General features: G+C 52.5%; 1 protein-coding gene across 1 annotated transcript in view; it reads right to left on the reverse strand.

The window, feature by feature from the left end:
• MEF2D (myocyte enhancer factor 2D) overlaps window positions 1-4,654 on the reverse strand; it is a 45,290-nt gene extending 40,636 nt beyond the window's left edge. Inside the window, exon 1 of the mRNA XM_015819843.1 lies at window positions 4,601-4,654. Coding sequence (XP_015675329.1) covers window positions 4,601-4,654 — 54 coding nt within the window. The remainder of the gene's footprint in view (window positions 1-4,600) is intronic.
• Between the last annotated feature and the right edge of the window lie 13,733 nt (window positions 4,655-18,387).

Raw genomic sequence — 18,387 nt, forward strand, 5'->3', positions numbered from 1 at the left:
TCTCTCTCTCTCTCTCTCTCTCTCACACACACACACACACACACACAGCTGGAGCTGTGGGTCGGAGGGTCTCCCTCTTGAAAACATGCGCCTGCCCGCCCTCCTTTGTTTACAGGCTGGGTTCTTTGCCTAGTGTGAAATGGGCCCCTGCCTAGACAAGCCAGCGGTGGGGGCCCTTGGATTTAGCCAGCATTCTGCTAGGCCCAACTTCCCAGCCGCCACGTGCTCCAGGATGTGTCCTCCCCACCCCAGAGGGAGCCATGAAGGCAGCAGCCACCAGAAACGCAGGAATCTCATCCTGAGCCCCAACCTCCCTGTTTCGGTCATTTTGGAAGCACAGCATGTCCTCAAAACAGCCCCCAAACTGTGGCAACATCCCACCCCACAGTAAAAGCAGCTGCTTCACTCTAGAAACGGGGCCTTTCAAGGGTGACATTTGGGACTGGAACATAAAACAGTTCAAATTCAAAATACTCTGCACACTCCTACTCTAAATCACTGCAGAATGCTGAGAAACATTATCAAGAACGTTCAGTCAGTCAGTCATGGGACTTTTGATTGATTTATTCAAATTCACATACATTTGCACATGAATGTAGCATTTCTCCTCAAAATAACAGTCTTTTTTCCCCAATACTTCATACTTGCATTGCAGGGTTGCTGTCAACTGAAGGAAAATGTCACTAGGAATGAAGGGATGGAACCTCATCCCAAGGTTTACCAGCCAAGATTTGGAACGGAGACTATTAGGAAATTGAAAAACACTCAGAAAAAGTCAGTGCCAAAAAACGTCCATTACTCTGCCCAGAAAGCCGCCCAAAAGTCTCCATGACATCACCAGAAATCAGACTGGCGTGAAGGAGATTTCACTTACGGTAGATGTCAAACAAATAAAAACAACATATATGGTACATGTACAGCCAGCTGATTAAACTTATTGTTAAGTTTATTTAGAAGATTTGTGAGGGCCTAAAATGGATGAGCAGCTGTGTGAATTTCTTCTTCCCCTATAGAGGGGGGGGCTGCAGTTTGTCCTCTCACCGTCTGGGGGTCCCCAGAGCCTGTTTCCACCAGTTATGCTCTGCGTGGGGAACACTGGCCGTGTGCAGAGTGCAGTTCCTGTAACTGGGGGGGGGACCTTTTTCTCCCCCCAAGGAAGCAACCCGTGTATGCTCGCAGTCATGACAGCAGCACCGGCCTCCTTCATCTGTGATGACCCATGAAGTTGGCCCTTCTCAAAGCCCCCCACCAACGCAGCTTTTCCTGGAGGTTCAGCTGCCCACTGAAATGGGGCCTCCAGATGTTCGGGAAGCCAGGAGTTGGGGGCACAATGGGGGCAGGAAGGTTCGAGATTCTGTTCGGATTCAAGACCAGCCACCTCAGGAGTCCAAGTGGATTGAAAGAAATTTCAGAGTCCTGCTGCCTCCAGCAGAGCACCCGGGGGGGGGGGGGAGGGAGGCAAAGGGGGGCACATCACACATGGATGCCTGGGAGCCTCTATGACAGTGGTTCTCAACCTTTTTAATACCGCGACCCCCAACCGGTCGTAAGTCGAGGACTAAACCGGTCGTAAGTCGAGGACTACCCAACCGGTCGTAAGTCGAGGACTTTCCCTGCCCGGGAGTGCCGCGCATGCGTGGTTCCGCCCCCTGCGCCGGCCGAGGCGTAGCTGGCAAGCGGCAGAGACGGAGCAGGCCGACCACCAGCTGGCCCAGCCCAAGGGAGGTAAGGCACCCGCCGGAAAAGGGGAAAAAAATGGCGGACAAAAAAAATGGCGGACAGCCTTGCTTGGCGACCCCTGTGAAATGGTCGATCGACCCCAAATGGGGTCCCGACCCACAGGCTGAGAACCACTGCTCTATGAGCACCATGTACAGTACAACACAGGGGACCTGCCAGGAAACAGACCGAGGGGGGTGTCTGATTGCATAAGCATTCCTCTTTGGTGGCTCCCATCCCAAGCCTGGGCCCCTCCCCCTCCCAGTGCCACCCAGCCCCCTGGGCCTCTCCCACTCCCCTCGCCCGCCCGCCCGCTGGGTGGACTCAGCCAGCAGGGGCTGAAGGAGGCTCTTCAGGTCTCCTAATAGGATTTGCAGGTCATCCGGAGCAGAGGGGACCACGGGAGCAGACCTGCTGGGCGGTTGGAAATCCGAACAGGCCATCTGCCACCCTCAGGGGGTCACTCTCAGACCCTGATCCCCGAAGGGCAGGGAAGGACTTGCTGCAGCCCTCCTGGGGAGTGGGCAGCAGCGGATGGACCCCAGGTGAAAGGGACGGGGCCGCAGAGTCCCTGGGGAGGGACAGGTGCCATCTGCAAGGGAGGGACAGCTCCAAGGGCAGCTGGGTGCAGTGGGAGGAAGAGGGAGGGAGATCCAGGCCAGGGCACTTGGGGGAAGGCAGACAAATCTGGAGGAGGGCACACCCAAGAAGGGGGAGTTGGAACAGATTCCACAACAAGACAATGCGGGTGAGCACGCACGCACGCACACACTCTTTCCTGTCCTTTTCTGTCATGGTAAGAGCCGGAGAAAATACCTCTCCATCCACGTTCTCCACCACACACAATTCTAGATAACTGTCTCGTGCCCCCCTTCTTTCTGCCACGAAGGCCAACTCTTAGACAGGTGAAGGCGGGCAGCATATTTATGACATCTCTACCTAACCCACAAATATCACAAACAGCTTCTTGTTAAGATTTCGGAGAGATCCTAAGACTCCCTATAATGTAATTTTCCTCCCCAATTAAAGCCATATTTGCATCCTTCAAATAACCATCAAATAACCATCCACGTTGCAGTGGAAACATTGCCAGACAATGCGCTGATCACCAGAGAAGATCACCATGGCTGACGGGGCTTCAAACCCCAGAGGTTCCGTTGGGTTCGCTCGCCATTCCCCTCTTGAGAACGGGTGGCCAAAATTCCTTCCAGATTGGGTCAAGAAAATAATGCCTAAAATCATTCAGGATGAAGCTCATAAAGCAATTTTACCCTAAGTCCATGGAATGCCCACCATTTCCTTCTCCAAAACTCTTGATTATCTACTAGATAAGGCCTACTAGATAAGAGTGTCTGGGTTCATACAATGTCCTGGACTAAACAGAGAGTTGGATAATTTGTGACTTGAGGGGTTGTGCGAAGCCAACCTTTCCTTCACATGAACTGGACCACCAGGTTAAGCAAGGATGTGGCTTAGGTGGCCATATCATGTTATGCAAACACAAGAAGGAAGTTGATTAACTCAAGTTTAGGACTGGACAAACACAGCCACTGCTAAGATGTAACAGAGGCAGAGAAAACTCCTTTGCCAACTTCACTGCATGAAGTAGCCCTTCTAAGAAGCTCTCTTCCACACTTCTCCAGTCATCCTCTGCGTTGCTTCAAGGGAGATGAAGGAAAGTCAGTGCTTGCTTGGAAGTGATGATTTTAGTTTCCCAGGTCAACCTGGGAATCTGTTTCCCCTTTAATACCAGTATAGGATTCATCCCCCTCCCCACTCCAGGGAAATCCATGAATCCTTAGAAACCCAACAACTGCAAGCCCAGAATTTCCTCATTTATTTCAAAGCAGAAATATGGGAAGCTAAGTTTAGAACCACCCTATCATCTTCCCCACCCAAAGATTCCAAAAGACGTCAGAAATGCTGATTTAACTGTTGGTTTCAGTAGGTCTCATCCAGTAATCTTTTTTTTTTAATTGGGGGGTTCCTCATAAAGTCAGACATGAAGTTGGAAAGAACAGCTTGTATTAGTCATGACATAAAGCAGTCTCAGATGACATAACGTGGAAACTAGTTCCTTGATCTCTGGCCTTATCCTAAATTTGGATGGATGGATGGATGGATGGATGGATGGATGGATGGATGGATGGATCCCCAGGAACTTTGAGGAAGAAGCTGAAAACCCTGAAGATCCCTGTTTACAAGCCAGATGAGCAAAGAGCAGGAATGGCTTTCCAGTCCATATCCTTGAGCATCACCATACTTAGTGGTCCAGCACTTGGCCAAGCAGAAAAGAAACCTTTACCTTGTCCACAAGATTCTGAAGTCCATTGTACCACATTGAAACTATCCAATGTATTTGCCTATATTGATTAACATGTGAGAAGAAAAGTGACACCCCCAGATCAGCTCTGAACTGAAGGCTTCAAAGGCTGCCGGGCTGCCTTCCCTGGTGAGTTCTCCCTGGCTGATGTCTAACCACTAGACTGTATGACCAACCAAACGAGGACCAGAAGTTAGCCAGGGATGTTGAAGTCCCAGCCAGCAGGATAAGGGCTGGGAAGCAGCTGCCACACCCAGAATTAGCAAGAAAGGATCCCAGGCCCCTGGAAATGAGTCTGGGTGGGTCTTCAGGGGGTCTGGCCCTACATATCCCAGAGCCTTGTGACTCTAAAATGCAGAGACACACCTACACCCCCATCCCCAGAGATGGTCCTCTGGGAGCCTCAGACCACCAGAAGCCCATCAGGCACAGCCAGGAACACCAAGCATCTCCCTGGCTTTGATCTCCTTGCTGTACCAGCAAGAAGACAGAGGCCTCCGTGAATCAATCAGGATCAATTAAGGACACAGACAAATAAAGCCACTTCCTGCGACTGACCTGCCGGTTCCTTTCATCCGTAATCCTCTGGATCTGGATCTTTTTCCTCCCCATCTTCTCACGATATGAGGTGCCTCAATTTTTTTTATTTCAAAAAAGTTTAAAAAGGAAAAAAAAAATCAAAATATTCTCATCAAAAAAAAAAAGGAAAAGTACAAAAAAATTAAGAAGGCAAAAACAGAAGAAGAGCCAATTTCTTCAGTTCATGATATTCCACTCGGTATAAATCCAGACGGGGAGTCATAAAAAAGACAGGAGGAGTCCTGCAAGGAAGCAGAAGGGAGGAGAAGGGGTCAGAATCATGGCTTGGCTGGGTCTGAGATGATCTGTGGGGCCAAACATTCTGGGGCTGCATGAGCTGCATCTCTCTCCCCTTTGAGTGCCTCTAAAATGAGCTAGGGGTTCCTGGTACACACACACACACACACACACAGAGAGAGAGAGAGAGAGGGGAGGGAGGGAGGGAAAACACCGTGGGCACAGTTCACCTCCTTTCCCCCCTTCCCAGGATAATCTTGCAGCAGGTTCCTGATAAAATCCTCCCCCCAAACATCCCAGGAAGCGGAAAGGCAAATGTTGGGGGACCCCTCAATTCAGACCCTAACAATTTCCGATTGCTACTTCTCGACAGAAGCACACAGAAGTTGCTTCTCCTTCTGATTCACCCTACAAATACCAGAATTCCACCCTGATCCCCTCCTCTCCAGGACAGCTGCTGCTCTGCGTAACTGACAGCACAGCAGAAGCCCACCTGTGCCTGAAGTCCAGGAAAGGCAGCCCCTCCGCGGTGACCTGGCTTGCGTGCACAGCCTATTGTTTTTGTACAGCCGGGCTGCAAGTCAGCCTCCCAACGCCCCACCGATCAGCCCCTTCCCCACCTGTCCTTCCTAGAAAGCAACTGGGCCTCTCCCCCTCCCCCAAGCAATGTGGGGGAGCAGGAGAGAAGAATCTCCGGGGCCTCGGCCTAGAAGGAGCCCCACAGCTTCTCACTTGGCCAAGGCTCCGTCAAGTCAGGCATGAGACGGTTTTTTCTTCCAGAGCTTTCTTTTGACTCCTCAGTCCGACTGAGAGAAACTCAAAGCCCACTCCATTTTTTTGAGTACAGTCAAAGTCAGCCCATTGTGACAAACGCATTCAGGAATACAAAAAGATGCCTACATACAAAAATAGAAAAGGATAACGAAAAGTTGATCAGTTTTCAGACAGAGGCTAGATAATAATCTCTTGGAGATGGCCTAGTGGGGGGGGGGTTAGACTTGATGACTTCTTAAGTGCCTTCACTCACTCACTCACGCAATCCATAATATTTGCTCGGTCCATCAGAAGCAAAATTTTAAAAAACCAAAAAGAATAATTAATAATTAATAAGTAAATAAATACAACCAGATACTACCACTTAGTAAAAGAACTAAGAGAACGTAACGATGTGAGCGGGGGTTGGATTTGATGACGTCTTCAGGCCCTTCTGGCTTCTACGGTCCCCGGGTGGACCGAGAGGCCTCTGAAGGTCGGGGAAGGTCAGACGTCACCATCCCTTCTCTCCTCCCCAGGAAACAGGAGAGGGAAGTGGAAGAAAAGTTTCCACTTAACAACACTTCAACCCCAGAACAGCACAACAGGAAGTGCACACTGTACACACCTGGCCTGTGCAGGCACAAAAGAGCCACAACCAACAATCAATTCGTGGTTTGTCGTTCTTTCAAAACAGTCGTTTGCCACGTGGGCGCTGGGCGTTCTGAAAGAACCAGAGGCCCAGAGAGGCAGCCGCCTTTGAGCCTGGGAGGTCGGGGGTCCAATCCCCGAGCCCACAGGGGTGGGGCTGCCCAGTAGATCTTTGCCTGTTGGGCTGGGCTCCCCTTGAACCCCTGAACTCCAGAGGATTCCAGATGAACCACCGCCCCAAACGTACCTGGCAATTTAGTCCTTTTCCCCCCTTCCTAAAAAGCCAACGCAACCAGCCCCCCATTTTTTCTCCTTAGGTGCTTTCTGGTCCCAGTAGTCAGACGGGATCTCTGGTGGCATCCAAGCTGCTGGTTACAAGCCAAAGAGACCCCCAAAATCCTGCCATCATCTCCTCCGTGTCCTGAATTCAGAACAATCCTCTGTACACCCCAGGGCAGTGTGGACTGTCCCGCTGGGTCTTGCCCAGCCCATCTGAAGCCCACTGAGGGCCAACTGTCCTGGGAGGCGACTGTCACCCACAGAAGAACTCCGTCTCCCCCAAACAGGGTCTGGAATGACCCTCCCAGCCAGGAAGGGCCCCTCGGTGCCCCTGACTGGGAGCTGTGTGTGTGTGTGTGAAGATGCAATCAAGCCACAGATCACATGCGCCACTTCATTCAGCAGATGCCACAAGGGGCTTTTGTGCCCAGCTGGCTGGGGAATGGCTGGCAGTCTGTGGGGCAAGCAAGATGAGGCAGCTGGAAAGAGTTCTGCCAGGTCTGGCCCTTCTCCTGTCTCAGAGATGCCCACCTGCCAGCTGCGGGAGGTGTGAGCTTCAACCAGAGCCAGCCTGCCGGAAGAGGGGCACGGTGATCCAGAAGCAGGAAGGTGGACTCTCCAACCCAAGTGGAAGAAGGAGCACTGTGGGCCTTTTCGGCGAGCAGAGCCTCGTCCAGTCACCAAAGTCTTTAATGGGGGGGTGGGGTGTCAATTGCTCTCAAGAAACAGAGATTCCTGTTCCTGCACAGCCCAGGATTCCGAGAACAGCTGCCAGCTGCATCCAAGGCAGGTCCCCCACAGGAGCTGCACCCGCTTCCACAGCACCCAACCAATACCGAAAGGTGCACCTGGGGAGCCAGCAAGAGGCCACTGCACCCTTCAACAACACCCTTCTGCCAAGCCCCAGAAGCCACCGGAGGCCAGGCAAGATTCGCATGCTCATCAGTGGCTGCATCTCCTATCTTACACTCACCATGTAAGGTCCCTCCCCAGCAAAGGCCAGTCCTGGTTCTGGACCCAGAGCCCATCAATCTGGACCTAAGGGAGGATGGCATCAGCAGCAGTGTCTCTGCCCACATGTTGCTCTGCTGTGTGCCAACACTGCCTTCGGCAATAGCAGTAGGGTTCAGCACAAAGTGGCAGCCGTTTCAAACTGACGTACCCCTCGAGGACCTTAGCAGCCCACATGCAGCAGCAGGACAATGTCCCTCTGACCAAAATCTGTCCCATATCACAAAATCAGAATTCCCCCCCCCCCCCGGGGCTACCCCTGCAGCTTCCCCAACAGGTGACCCCCTCCCCCACCTCTGCTGAAATACCTTCAGGAAAGGAGAGTCCACCTCTCCCAAGGCAGCTGCTCCCCTTGACTGGAAGTCAACAACTTCCCTCAAATATGCTGCCCTAAATTGGGTACGCTATTCGAGTGCTGCGCTGACCAATGCAGAATCATGAGGAACAATGGCTTGTCTTGAGCTGAGGCAGCTGAGGATTGCCTACTCTCTTCCCACCTCTCTTCCCTCTTTAACCAGCACTCCCGGGTCTGCTCTGGCTGCGGCCTAGATACTTTCCACCACAAGCAGAATCCACTGGCTTAAGAAGCGGGGGGGGGGGGCTTCCTCCACCTGCTTGCACAGCTGCAGCTGAGGAAGGGGTCCTGCCTTCCTGCCTTCCCATACAAGAACCCCGAGAAGCAAAGGCAACCAAAACGAGATGCCCCCCACCCCCCTCCTAAGCATCTGGTGAGCTTTGGAGCCAAGTAAGGATTTGAGCTCCTCAAATGTTCAGTTTTCAAAAACTACTTGCAAAAAAAACAGGCCGTTGATCCACTTTTCATATTGAAGAGATGGTAGAAAGACACTTGTACGACAATGCTTGGCTACGCTGGAATGTGGTTGGGGAGCCAGCCGTTTCACACGTGCTAAGCACAGGCCAGGTCCCAGAGCGCTCCAGCCTCGCAAGGTCAGCTCCAGGGCCTGCTGAAGTGGCCCCGAGATGCCTCCAGGAGGGGAAGCTGAGGACGAGAGAAGGGCTGGAGCCGGGGCTTTGCTCAGCCCCGGCAGCAGAGAAGGATGGGGGAGCGAGGGGCGTTCAGGAAGAGGGGCGCCCAGAGGAACATTTCCTTGGGAGAGGAAGACAAAGGTTGGCAGGCAGAAGGGAAGGCAGGCGGTGGGCTGCAGGGGTCTTCTTCGGAAAAGAGGGTGGGCGTCCTCGGGCACTTCCACACGTGCTGCTGCTGCTGCTTGGGAAGACAGGCAGAAAGCATGACCTAGTTTGTAAAGGAGGATCTGGGCTTGCAAGGAGCTGCCTGGGAGGGAGGGAGGGAGGGGGGGCAGATGGGTGGCAGTGGGTGGCAACTGGGAAGGACCTTTTCCTTGCAGTCCCACTGGCCCCCGAGGCCAGCCCGAGGGGCATTAGATGCTGTTTCCTGCTGGTGCCCTCAAGAGATGGCTGGCAGCAAGGACTGGCACCTTTTCTACCTATCCTTCTATGACTGGCAGGAGGTGTCCCTCCCATCCCAGCCTCTCTCTCAGATCTGTGGAGAGACAGGACCAAAGGAGGAACATCAGGCAGCCAGGATGCAAGGATGCAGAGGGAATGGTCTCCATGGCAACTATTACTATGCAACAGAGTTAGAGGTTTTCCCCCTTCCCAAGCCCCTTCCCCCTGCCTGCAAGCTAACTAGGTAAACAGAGGACAGGGATGGCAGCCATTTGCAGCGAGCAGCAGGGCCGGGAGGGAGGGGCTTCACCAGCCCCCAAGCTCACAGCTGTCGGGCCACCTTTTCTGGGCCTGAGAAGACATGGTTGCCTGAGGAGGCCCAGCACCAGATGTTTGGGGGCACCAGGCCGGACAGCCTTGACTCTCATTTTTTACAACAGTTCCTGCTTCTAAAACTTGAGGATGCAAAGGAAGATTAGAGGGTCACAGCAGAAGCCTCAAAGGGGAAGGAAATCAGCTCAAAGAATGCAACTGCAGGCAAATCTGAATTTATACAAGGCTACACAAGCAAATGAACCAGAATTTGGTTGCAAAAATCCAGACAACTCCATGAACACAGTCCATAGCCACAAAGAGAGAATCGAGTGTCTTTCATTGCAAAATTGTAACTTGCCTTTAATGCATACACCTTCCGGGAAATAACATCCCCTCCATGTATATTATTTTGCCATAAACAAACAAAGGTCCCAGCAGGGTCATTCAATTCCGTTGTTGGATTTAAAATATGAAACAAATTTATAACATCCATTAAACTTCCCAAAACTCTCGTGTCTACGGTATTTTTTAAACCCTATAGTCCAGGTTATATATTAGTGTATTATATTGTATTTATATTGTTATATTTTGTTATATTATATTAACCAGTCATCGTAGTTTTAAGCCTTTAAAGCTTTATTTGTTTGACTGAACACGCTGTGTGAATACACCATCTGGGGTTTCTTAGGGTTGAGCACAAGGGCTAAGCTAAACCATAAACTTAAATTTGTTTTCTTTTGTTTTTTTAAATACCTGAATGTAGGCTTTCTTTTTCACTATGTTCAGTAGGTTTTTATAGATATAATGTATCAGATTGTCCTTTGGAACTACAGTACAAGGCCCTTCTTACACAGAACAGTTGTTCTATTGCAATGGTCACACTTGCTCTATTGCTACTTAGTTTGTGCAGACCCAGAAAAACAGAGAAGGACCAGCAACATCCCATGCCAGCCCCACAGCCCCTCCCACCCCCAACCTCCTGCCCCAGGAATTACCCGGCTGGTCAGCTTCACCCAAGCAGGTGCCTGCTAGGTGAGGGGGTGGGGGAGGGGACGGGTGGGGTTCCCAACCCCTTGCTCCAAACTGGAGCTGAAGAGAGGAGAAAGGGGGTCGGGAAAGCCCTGAGAAGGTTAAGGGGTACTTCTTAGGTTAGATCAGTGGTTCTCAACCTTTTTAATGCCGCGACCCCAACCGGTCGTAAGTCGAGGACTAAACCGGTCGTACGTTGAGGACTACCCAACCGGTCATAAGTCGAGGAGTTTCCCTGCCCGGGAGCGCCACGCATGCGTGGTTCCGCCCCCTGCGCCGGCCGAGGCGTAGCCGGCAAGCGGCAGAGACGGAGCAGGCCGACCACCAGCTGGCCCAGCCCAAGGGAGGTAAGGCACCCGCCGGAAAAGGGGGAAAAAAATGGCGGACAAAAAAAATGGCGGACAGCCTTGCTTGGCGACCCCCGTGAAATGGTCGATCGACCCCAAATGGGGTCCCGACCCACAGGTTGAGAACCACTGGGTTAGATTGTTGCTGGCCAGTGAGTTGTTCAACTCCAGTCTATATCTTTAGTTTATGATTGTGTGAATCCAGAAATAGGCTAGAATTTGGCTCGTGGTGCAAAGCCAGCCAAAAAGGGTGGGAAGGGAATTAAAAGTTGGCATCTTGCAATTTAACCAAAAACAGTCCTGCAAGACCACCCAGTTGTGCTAAATTCAGAGGGTGGAGACAAAAGTTTGTTCCAAGCACCAGCAGAGCCAGTCCTCAAGTCAGGATCATAATGAAGCCTAAGCAAAAGTTGTGATGGCTGTAAATTCAGCACTGTTGTTGAGTGCCCAAAGTTAAGTCATGTGACTGTGTGTGTGTGGGGGGGAAACCACTGGAACCTCGTATCTGAATGCTCAGTAGCCCCAAGGCAGGCCCGTCATAACTTCAAATGGCGACTAAATGACTGAGGTTCTTCAGACCTCAAATCGGGAACGTGCTCTACATCTCTCCGAATGAGCGGCTAGACAAGCAACATCCCTGATCCCAGCTTCAGCATGCTCTAGATCAGTGGTTCTCAACCTTTTTAATGCCGCGACCCCAACCGGTCGTAAGTCAAGGACTAAACTGGTCGTAAGTCGAGGACTAAACCGGTCGTAAGTCGAGGACTAAACCGGTCGTAAGTCGAGGACTACCCAACCGGTCGTAAGTCGAGGACTTTCCCTGCCCGGGAGCTCCGCACATGCGTGGTTCTGCCCCCTGTGCCGGCCGAGGCATAGCTGGCAAGCGGCAGAGACGGAGCAGGCCGACCACCAGCTGGCCCAGCCCAAGGGAGGTAAGGCACCCGCCGGAAAAGGGGGAAAAAATGGCGGACAAAAAAAATGGTGGACAAAAAAATGGCAGACAGCCTTGCTTGGCGACCCCCATGAAATGGTCGATTGACCCCAAATGGGGTCCCGACCCACAGGTTGAGAACCACTGCTCTAGAAAAAGCTGGAGCCGCCCGGAGCCCTCAGTGCCAACCGCCCTGCCAACTCTACAGCATTCGGGAGGGACCATCTCACCAGGCAGAGGGACGCTCCTCCCAGGCCAGAAAAACGCCCCTGATCCAGAGGCTGCCCTGGCCTTCCGTGTGACTTTGCCGGTTTCAGTGAATTCTGGTGTCTTTAATTCCTTGACAGCCAGCAAGAGTAGCTTGGCAAGTGGGTGGCCACATCAATTGAGTTTGAAAACACAACAGGCTTCAAAACACAAACGTAACTCCTCTTGCCTCCCTTTTCTAGAAATGCTCAGGAGCTTTCTTTCTGCCTTCTTTTTTGGGGGGAAGGGGAGGAACCCCCACCCTGCCTTTGTGTTCCCATAAACTTCATACCTGAGAATTGATTCCGTCATTGCAAATTTGGGCTTTAAATTAGATGTGAGATGGCACTGGAAGAAATGAACATAGACTTTGCTAGAAACCCAGGGAAAAGGGTCTAAACGCTGCCCTTGAACCTAGTCATCAAAAACCACACTGGCCACAGGGGAAGAGAGAGGAACCCTCCTCACCTGATCCACTGCACGATCACCACACCTTCGACACAAAGCGGCTTTTGATATACACGCATGCCTTCATTTTAGGGCTCCCGTGAAGAGGCAGACAGTGGCCCTTGATCATTCTCCCGAATCTTTCCCAGTTTTTTAAACTATTTCCATTTCAAGACAGTCCCAGAGTCAGAGCTGCTCAGCGCCTACCTGGGTCTGCCTCTCTGGAAAAGCAGGAGGGGAGAGCAGGATTGAAGGCAGAGAGGACCCTCGTCTCAGCTTGCATTTCCAGGGCCAGGGCCAGCTAAATCCCCTGCTAGGGCATGGAAGGAACCTGTTGATCCTCTGACCAAATCTTTACACCTTAAATCTTTGCAGAATCCTGTGGCTGGAACACAGGAGGATCCAGCAATGCAATCAGGATCAGGAAAATTCTAGAGCACCTGGAAAACAATTGTGTGTTTGACAAGACCAGCCTAATCTTATCTCAAGTTTTGATTGGCTGACTTCCTTAATGGGCATGGGAACACTGTAGCCGTACGCGATCCTTTGGACAAGCAAGCTACCGTAATAGGGGTAGTAGGGCTGGCTCAGATACTGGTCTACAAACACCCATCGAAGGTCCCGCCCCAAACTGGGGTGAGGCACCCCCAAGTGGCTGCTAGTTGGTCCAAGCCTGGTTTTACACTTTCAGTACGAGCTGCATGAAGGGGGAGAGAGGGGGGGTACTTTCCAGTCTGCACAGGATAGGACAGCAGGGATGAAGCAGAAAGTAAGACGCCTAAAGAGACCCTGGAGGAGATGCGGCATATTCACGTTCGGCCTGGCAGAAAGATGGCTGAGAACTCCTCAAGGACACCAGGCAGAGAAGGTCAAGGTCCAGCTTCTCACCCCAGGACAAGCAATGACAGATTTACGTTGCCGGAGGAGGAGGAGGAGGAGGAGGAGGAGGAGGAGGAGGACTCTGGCTCCATGCCCAGAGAGACCTCCGAGGTCTAAGAGCAGCCTGAGGGAGAGGCCAAGGAGCTGCTGCCCTTCAGCTGAGCTTCCACCTGTGGGCAAAGGGGAACAGAGGTGGGACTCTGGAGGGCCCGTCCACTTCTTTAACTCTGCAAACAGGATTCCAGCCCAGCCCAGGCAGGGTTTACAAGGAAGGACAGGGCAAAGCTCTCCATTTCATCGCCCAGGGATCCTCTGCCCTCGGTCCAAAGGTGTCGTAACAGCAGCAACCTGGGTGATTTATGTCAGCTCAAAACAGCCAGTGCTACATGCAGCTTCCTCTCTAAAGGAAGGGAAGCCAGTAACACCTGCAGCCCCCCCCGCCCGCCTGCCCGCAGCCCCCCCGCAGGGCACGAAATAACCAGCCACCATTTCCCTGTACAAAGGTGGGGGCTGTCCCTCAAAATTGAGATCCCTGATAAAAGGCACTTGAGGGTGGCCGAGGAGAGAGAGGCCCGTTTGTTTTAAGGAAATGAAAAGCTCGGCTGCTCCAGCTCGGCATCTCACCTGGGACAGGAAGGGCTCTCCAACTCAGCGGAGAAGGTGAGGAGGATGGAAACAGCCCAGAAGCACGATGAAGGGAACATCGGGGGATCTCACGGACGCTGGGATTGGGCTTGCTGGTTCTCCTGGGAAGCCTCCTGGGGGCACCTCTGCCCAGAGAGAGAGCTTCCCACGAGAAGCCCAATTGCTTTCATCCCCTCACCTGTTTTTCCTAAGCAGCAACTGGCACCCACGCCTACCAGCAGTCCTCAACTTAAAATCACTACGGAGCCCAAAGTTCCTGCTGATAAGCAAAGCAATTGTTAAGTGAGTTGTGCCCCATTTTACAAGCTTTCCCCCCATGGTTGTTAAACAAATCACTACAGTTTTTAGGTGAATCGTGCAGTCCTTAAGCAAATCAGGCTTCCCCTGCTGACTTTGCTTATCAGAGGCTCCCTAAGAAGGTTGCAGATGACCATCCCAGGACCCCGGGATGCTAAATGCAGCTGGTAGCCCCTGAAGTCCGATCACAGGACTGTAGGGTGAATACCGGTCACAAGTCATTTTTAAAGTGTAACTCTGAAAGGTCTTTGTAAGTCGAGGACTACCTGCCCACGGCTCAGCCTTGGCCCGTGCCAGGGCCCCTCTGAGTGGGAAGCCCATCAGCCACACCTGGAGGCTCAGAGGCCGCCTGGCATTGGGCTGTCCTCATTGCTTCGAACCCTCGTCGGCCACAGAGAAGGCTGCACCCCTATGTGATGGGGGCAAAAATAGAAAAACCATCTGCCCTTGGGGATCTTACCTTAGAGACGAGTTGGAGCAGCAGCACCTTGAACTCACATCACACAACAAACCTGGGTCAAGCAAAGGGAACCAAGCCAATGGCCCAATGGGTGGCTCGCTGGCCATCTGAAGGCAGCCACAGGGCTGCATACGACAGACCACCTCAGCTCAACCCAGTCTGTTTCTTGAGCTTCTGCAGTTTTTCCAGATGGCCAAGAAGAGGGTTCAAACCTTGCCTTCGCTCTCCAAGCTCTGGGTGGGTGGGTGGGTGTGGTGGTGGGGGGGGGAAGGCAGCAGAAAGTGGCACAGAGGAAGGAAGGGCTGGCTGAATTGCACCAAGGCTCTTTCCCACTGGAACTGCTGCACGCCAGCGGCCTGCTTTCCAGACCCACCCCTCTGCGCGCAGGAACGAACAGCAGGGGGCCAGGGGAACTCCACTGCCCACAACAAACGCAACCAAACCTCCAGCTTGACCTGAGTGAGGGTGGGTGGGTCGCAAGGACTGGGAAGCCCATCCTGCAGCTCCACCAGCCTCCAAGCCAAAAAGAAAAGTCTAGTCAACACAGGAGGGGAAGAATTTAGGAAAGATGGGGGGGAACAGGAGGCCCTCCCACTGGCAAGACCCCTCCCCCACTGCCTTTGGGCCTCTGTGATGCAGGGAGGGTCTGCATGGCTTTGGTGCCCACCATGGGATCCCTTGCTGGCTCTAAAGGGTAGGCAATAAAACCAGGCAAAGCTAATGGGAGGCACAGATTCTGCAGCAGCCCCAGGACTGACACTCCAGACACCTTCTCGACCCAACGCTGGGCCACCATCCCAGGCCAGCAGGGAAGACAAAGCTGACTGGCTTGGCCACCTTCTGTCTAACTCACAAGATCAGCCCCGGGGAGAGAAAGTGGAGGGGGCAAAACCCCTTTCCTGTAGAGGAGAAACTGGAGGGGGGGGGTGTATTTTCAAGGTGCTGAAGCAAAGGAAAGGGTTAAGCTTCTTTCTTGAGGGCCACCATCCTAATCCAATTATGGCTTTTTGCTCTGAATGCATCAACTTGTTAAGCTTGTTAAGCCCTTGGACAGGCTGAACATCTGTTCTAGGGTTCCTCAACCCCAAATTTCAGCTGTTTTCTGGAGAGCCAAGCCCAGAAGGACCCTCCCCAGGCCTACTGGAAGTCCCAGGGATGGATGTTGGTGTCCTTGGCACACAAGGCAAGGTTTGTCTCCCTCAACCTTGGCCAATGTCATTATGGTGGAAACCACCGCACATCCTCAGAGGTTTCTGATCATGGAAGGTCACTTAACTGGCAATGAACACCCCAGTTCCGACTCCCTTCTGGACACCCCACAGCAAGAGGCTGATGCCCTGGGATGGATTTATGGAAAAAAACACACCACCACCGAGAACCCGAAAAAACGTTATCAACAATGCCAAACTCTCCAATTAAAGACTAGCAGGTCAGTGAAAGCCTGGCCGTTGGCTTCCACTAATAATTCCATTAATTTTGTTCCTGCCACTTATGTAGGCGTGCCCAGAGCCCTCCTGGCCCCGCGAGAGAGTCAGGAGCCCTCCCAGGCAGGCCTGGAGAATCCCCCCAGGACCTCCACCGGGGCTTCGGAGCAGAGGTGCCGGCTCCTCTTTCCTTTGGAAGAGCCAGCAGCCACTCAGAGGAGGCCCTGCTGCTCGCAGGAAACAAGGGAGCCGAGCCGCCTGCCTGAGCTTGGCCCGACTCCGCTCCGTGCCAGACTCTCCATCCGTGACCTCCTCGTCCTGCTTCCCAAACAGGAGGCCAGGAGCTTTAAAAAGAAACAGAACCTCTGCGGTCGGTCGGTGGGTGGCTGGGTGGCTGGGCTCTGTTCAGACAATGCCCGTCCTTTAGAGAAAAAGGGAGGGGAGCAGAGGGGGGGGGCGTTGCTAATTTTAACTCTCCAGTGGAAAGAGTGAGGCAGCCCTCGGAGGCGCCAGGAAGACGGCATCCTTACCCACTTCTCCCCAGCCCTGGATGCTGCAGGGACGCCGGCCAGGCCCAGGGGCACCTCGGCATGAAGAAAGAGGCTTTTCTTCCCCCCTCCAGGCCTCTGCTGCCCCCTCGCAGGGCTCCGGGGGGGGGGGGCCTGATGACCAGCACACCTGACAATTCCCCTCACCTGGACTCCCTTGCTCACACAGTGCCGGTCTCCTGCTTGGATGACCGACTGAGGGAGGGAGCCGAGACCGAGGCCTGAAGATGGGTGTGTGTGTGTGTGTGTGTGTGTGTGTGTGTGTGTAGGGGAGAGCCCCCGTTGGGACTCGAGTCTGCCCCCTTGCTTTTCCTTCCCTCTTCCCTAACTTCTCCTGTCTGTCAAAGGAACATTTGTTACAATACATTGTACTGTATTCACCTCAAAAATACAAAATGCCGATCCGGACACTGCAGGTACCAAAAAAGCAACTGGGCCAAGATTCAACGGCTGTTCAAACCAGGGCAATTTTCCTGACCTTGGAAGAACCATGAATAAACATGAAGCTGGAGGCAAGTCTCACAATCTGCAAATGAACCCAACAATAAACAATTGTTGTTGTCTTCTACAATTTCATCGCTAAGTTTTCCTCGCCCTAACAGGCCCAAATTGCCACGTCCTAGCCTCCCCTCCAGAGAGGAGTGGAAAGCCCGAATTCCTACAGCGTGGCTAGAGGGGGCGAAGAAGGAAAGGGGTAAATTCCACACGTGGCAGGCTGTGAACAAATTGGCAAAATCCTGCTTGCTGGGTTCACACAACCAGGCTAGAGGGAGTTCATCTGCACCCAGAGTGACTAAGGCCACCGCATTACGCTACCTTGTGCTTTACTAGTGTGAGCATCAGGCTAGGGAGACACAGACCTGCGTACTGTTCAACAACCCAAATTTAGGGATTGCCTAGCCAGGCAAATCTAGAGCTCTCTCTCTCTCTCCAGACTTAGTTCAAAACCCATATTATTTTTCCTGAAAAAAGATGCAGATATACACAATTTTGTTTGGGGGGGGGGGGTTTCATTGCATCTAAGTCCACTGAAGTTTGCTCCAGCACGTTCTCCAAGCCCAACTCACATCAATCTTTGTCCCAGCCGCAGAGCAGCACGGTCCCAGCCCAGCCTCTGCACCTCCCGGCAAGTCCTCATGAACAAAAGGTATCGGACTCCCCAGATTTGGCAGGACTGCTGACAAGATGGAGCTTTTAAAATGTGGCTTAGTTTTCTTTGGATTTGGGGGTCCTTTGGCTGCCATTTAGGAGCCTGGCAGCTGCGAGGACGTCTGCACCCCCTTTCCGTGCAGCAGGTTCCCCCTTCTAAGCCCCCCTAAAGGTGCCGGTTCTGCCCGGGGCTGCTGAGCGAGGCCAAGGCCGCTCGGTGCTCCAGCCAGCAAAGCCCCCCCCCACGTTTCCCTCCCTGAGATATACAAACCCCTCTGGCCTTGGCAGGAGCAGCTCTCGCTCTCTCAAGCTGTCAAGAAATTAAAGCACAAACGCCTCCATTTCTGATCCTGTCCTTGGGAGAAACACTCACAAAAATGATTTGGTGACCCATTTCCGTGGCCAACCTTCACGCCATCTTGTGTCCCATGAAAAGTGTCACAATCCTATTATTTCCCAAGAAGACTCACAATGTCTAGTGCGGCATTTGTTTTCATTTTTTCCTCCGATTCAAGTTTTTACCCAATAAAATGCACATTACACCAAACCAAAAATCTTTATTCAATTAATAAGAAAAAAAAAAGGTTTTCCAAAATACTCCGCATGCCACGATTTCCTTACAGGCAGAGAAGAAGAAACGAAACAAAACAAAACAAAACAAAACCACACTCCCCCCCAGTTATAAATTAT

This window comes from Protobothrops mucrosquamatus, unplaced genomic scaffold (assembly GCF_001527695.2).
Source record: "Protobothrops mucrosquamatus isolate PMUCROS unplaced genomic scaffold, P.Mucros_1.0 scaffold1001, whole genome shotgun sequence".
Classification (NCBI taxonomy): Eukaryota; Metazoa; Chordata; class Lepidosauria; order Squamata; family Viperidae; genus Protobothrops; species Protobothrops mucrosquamatus.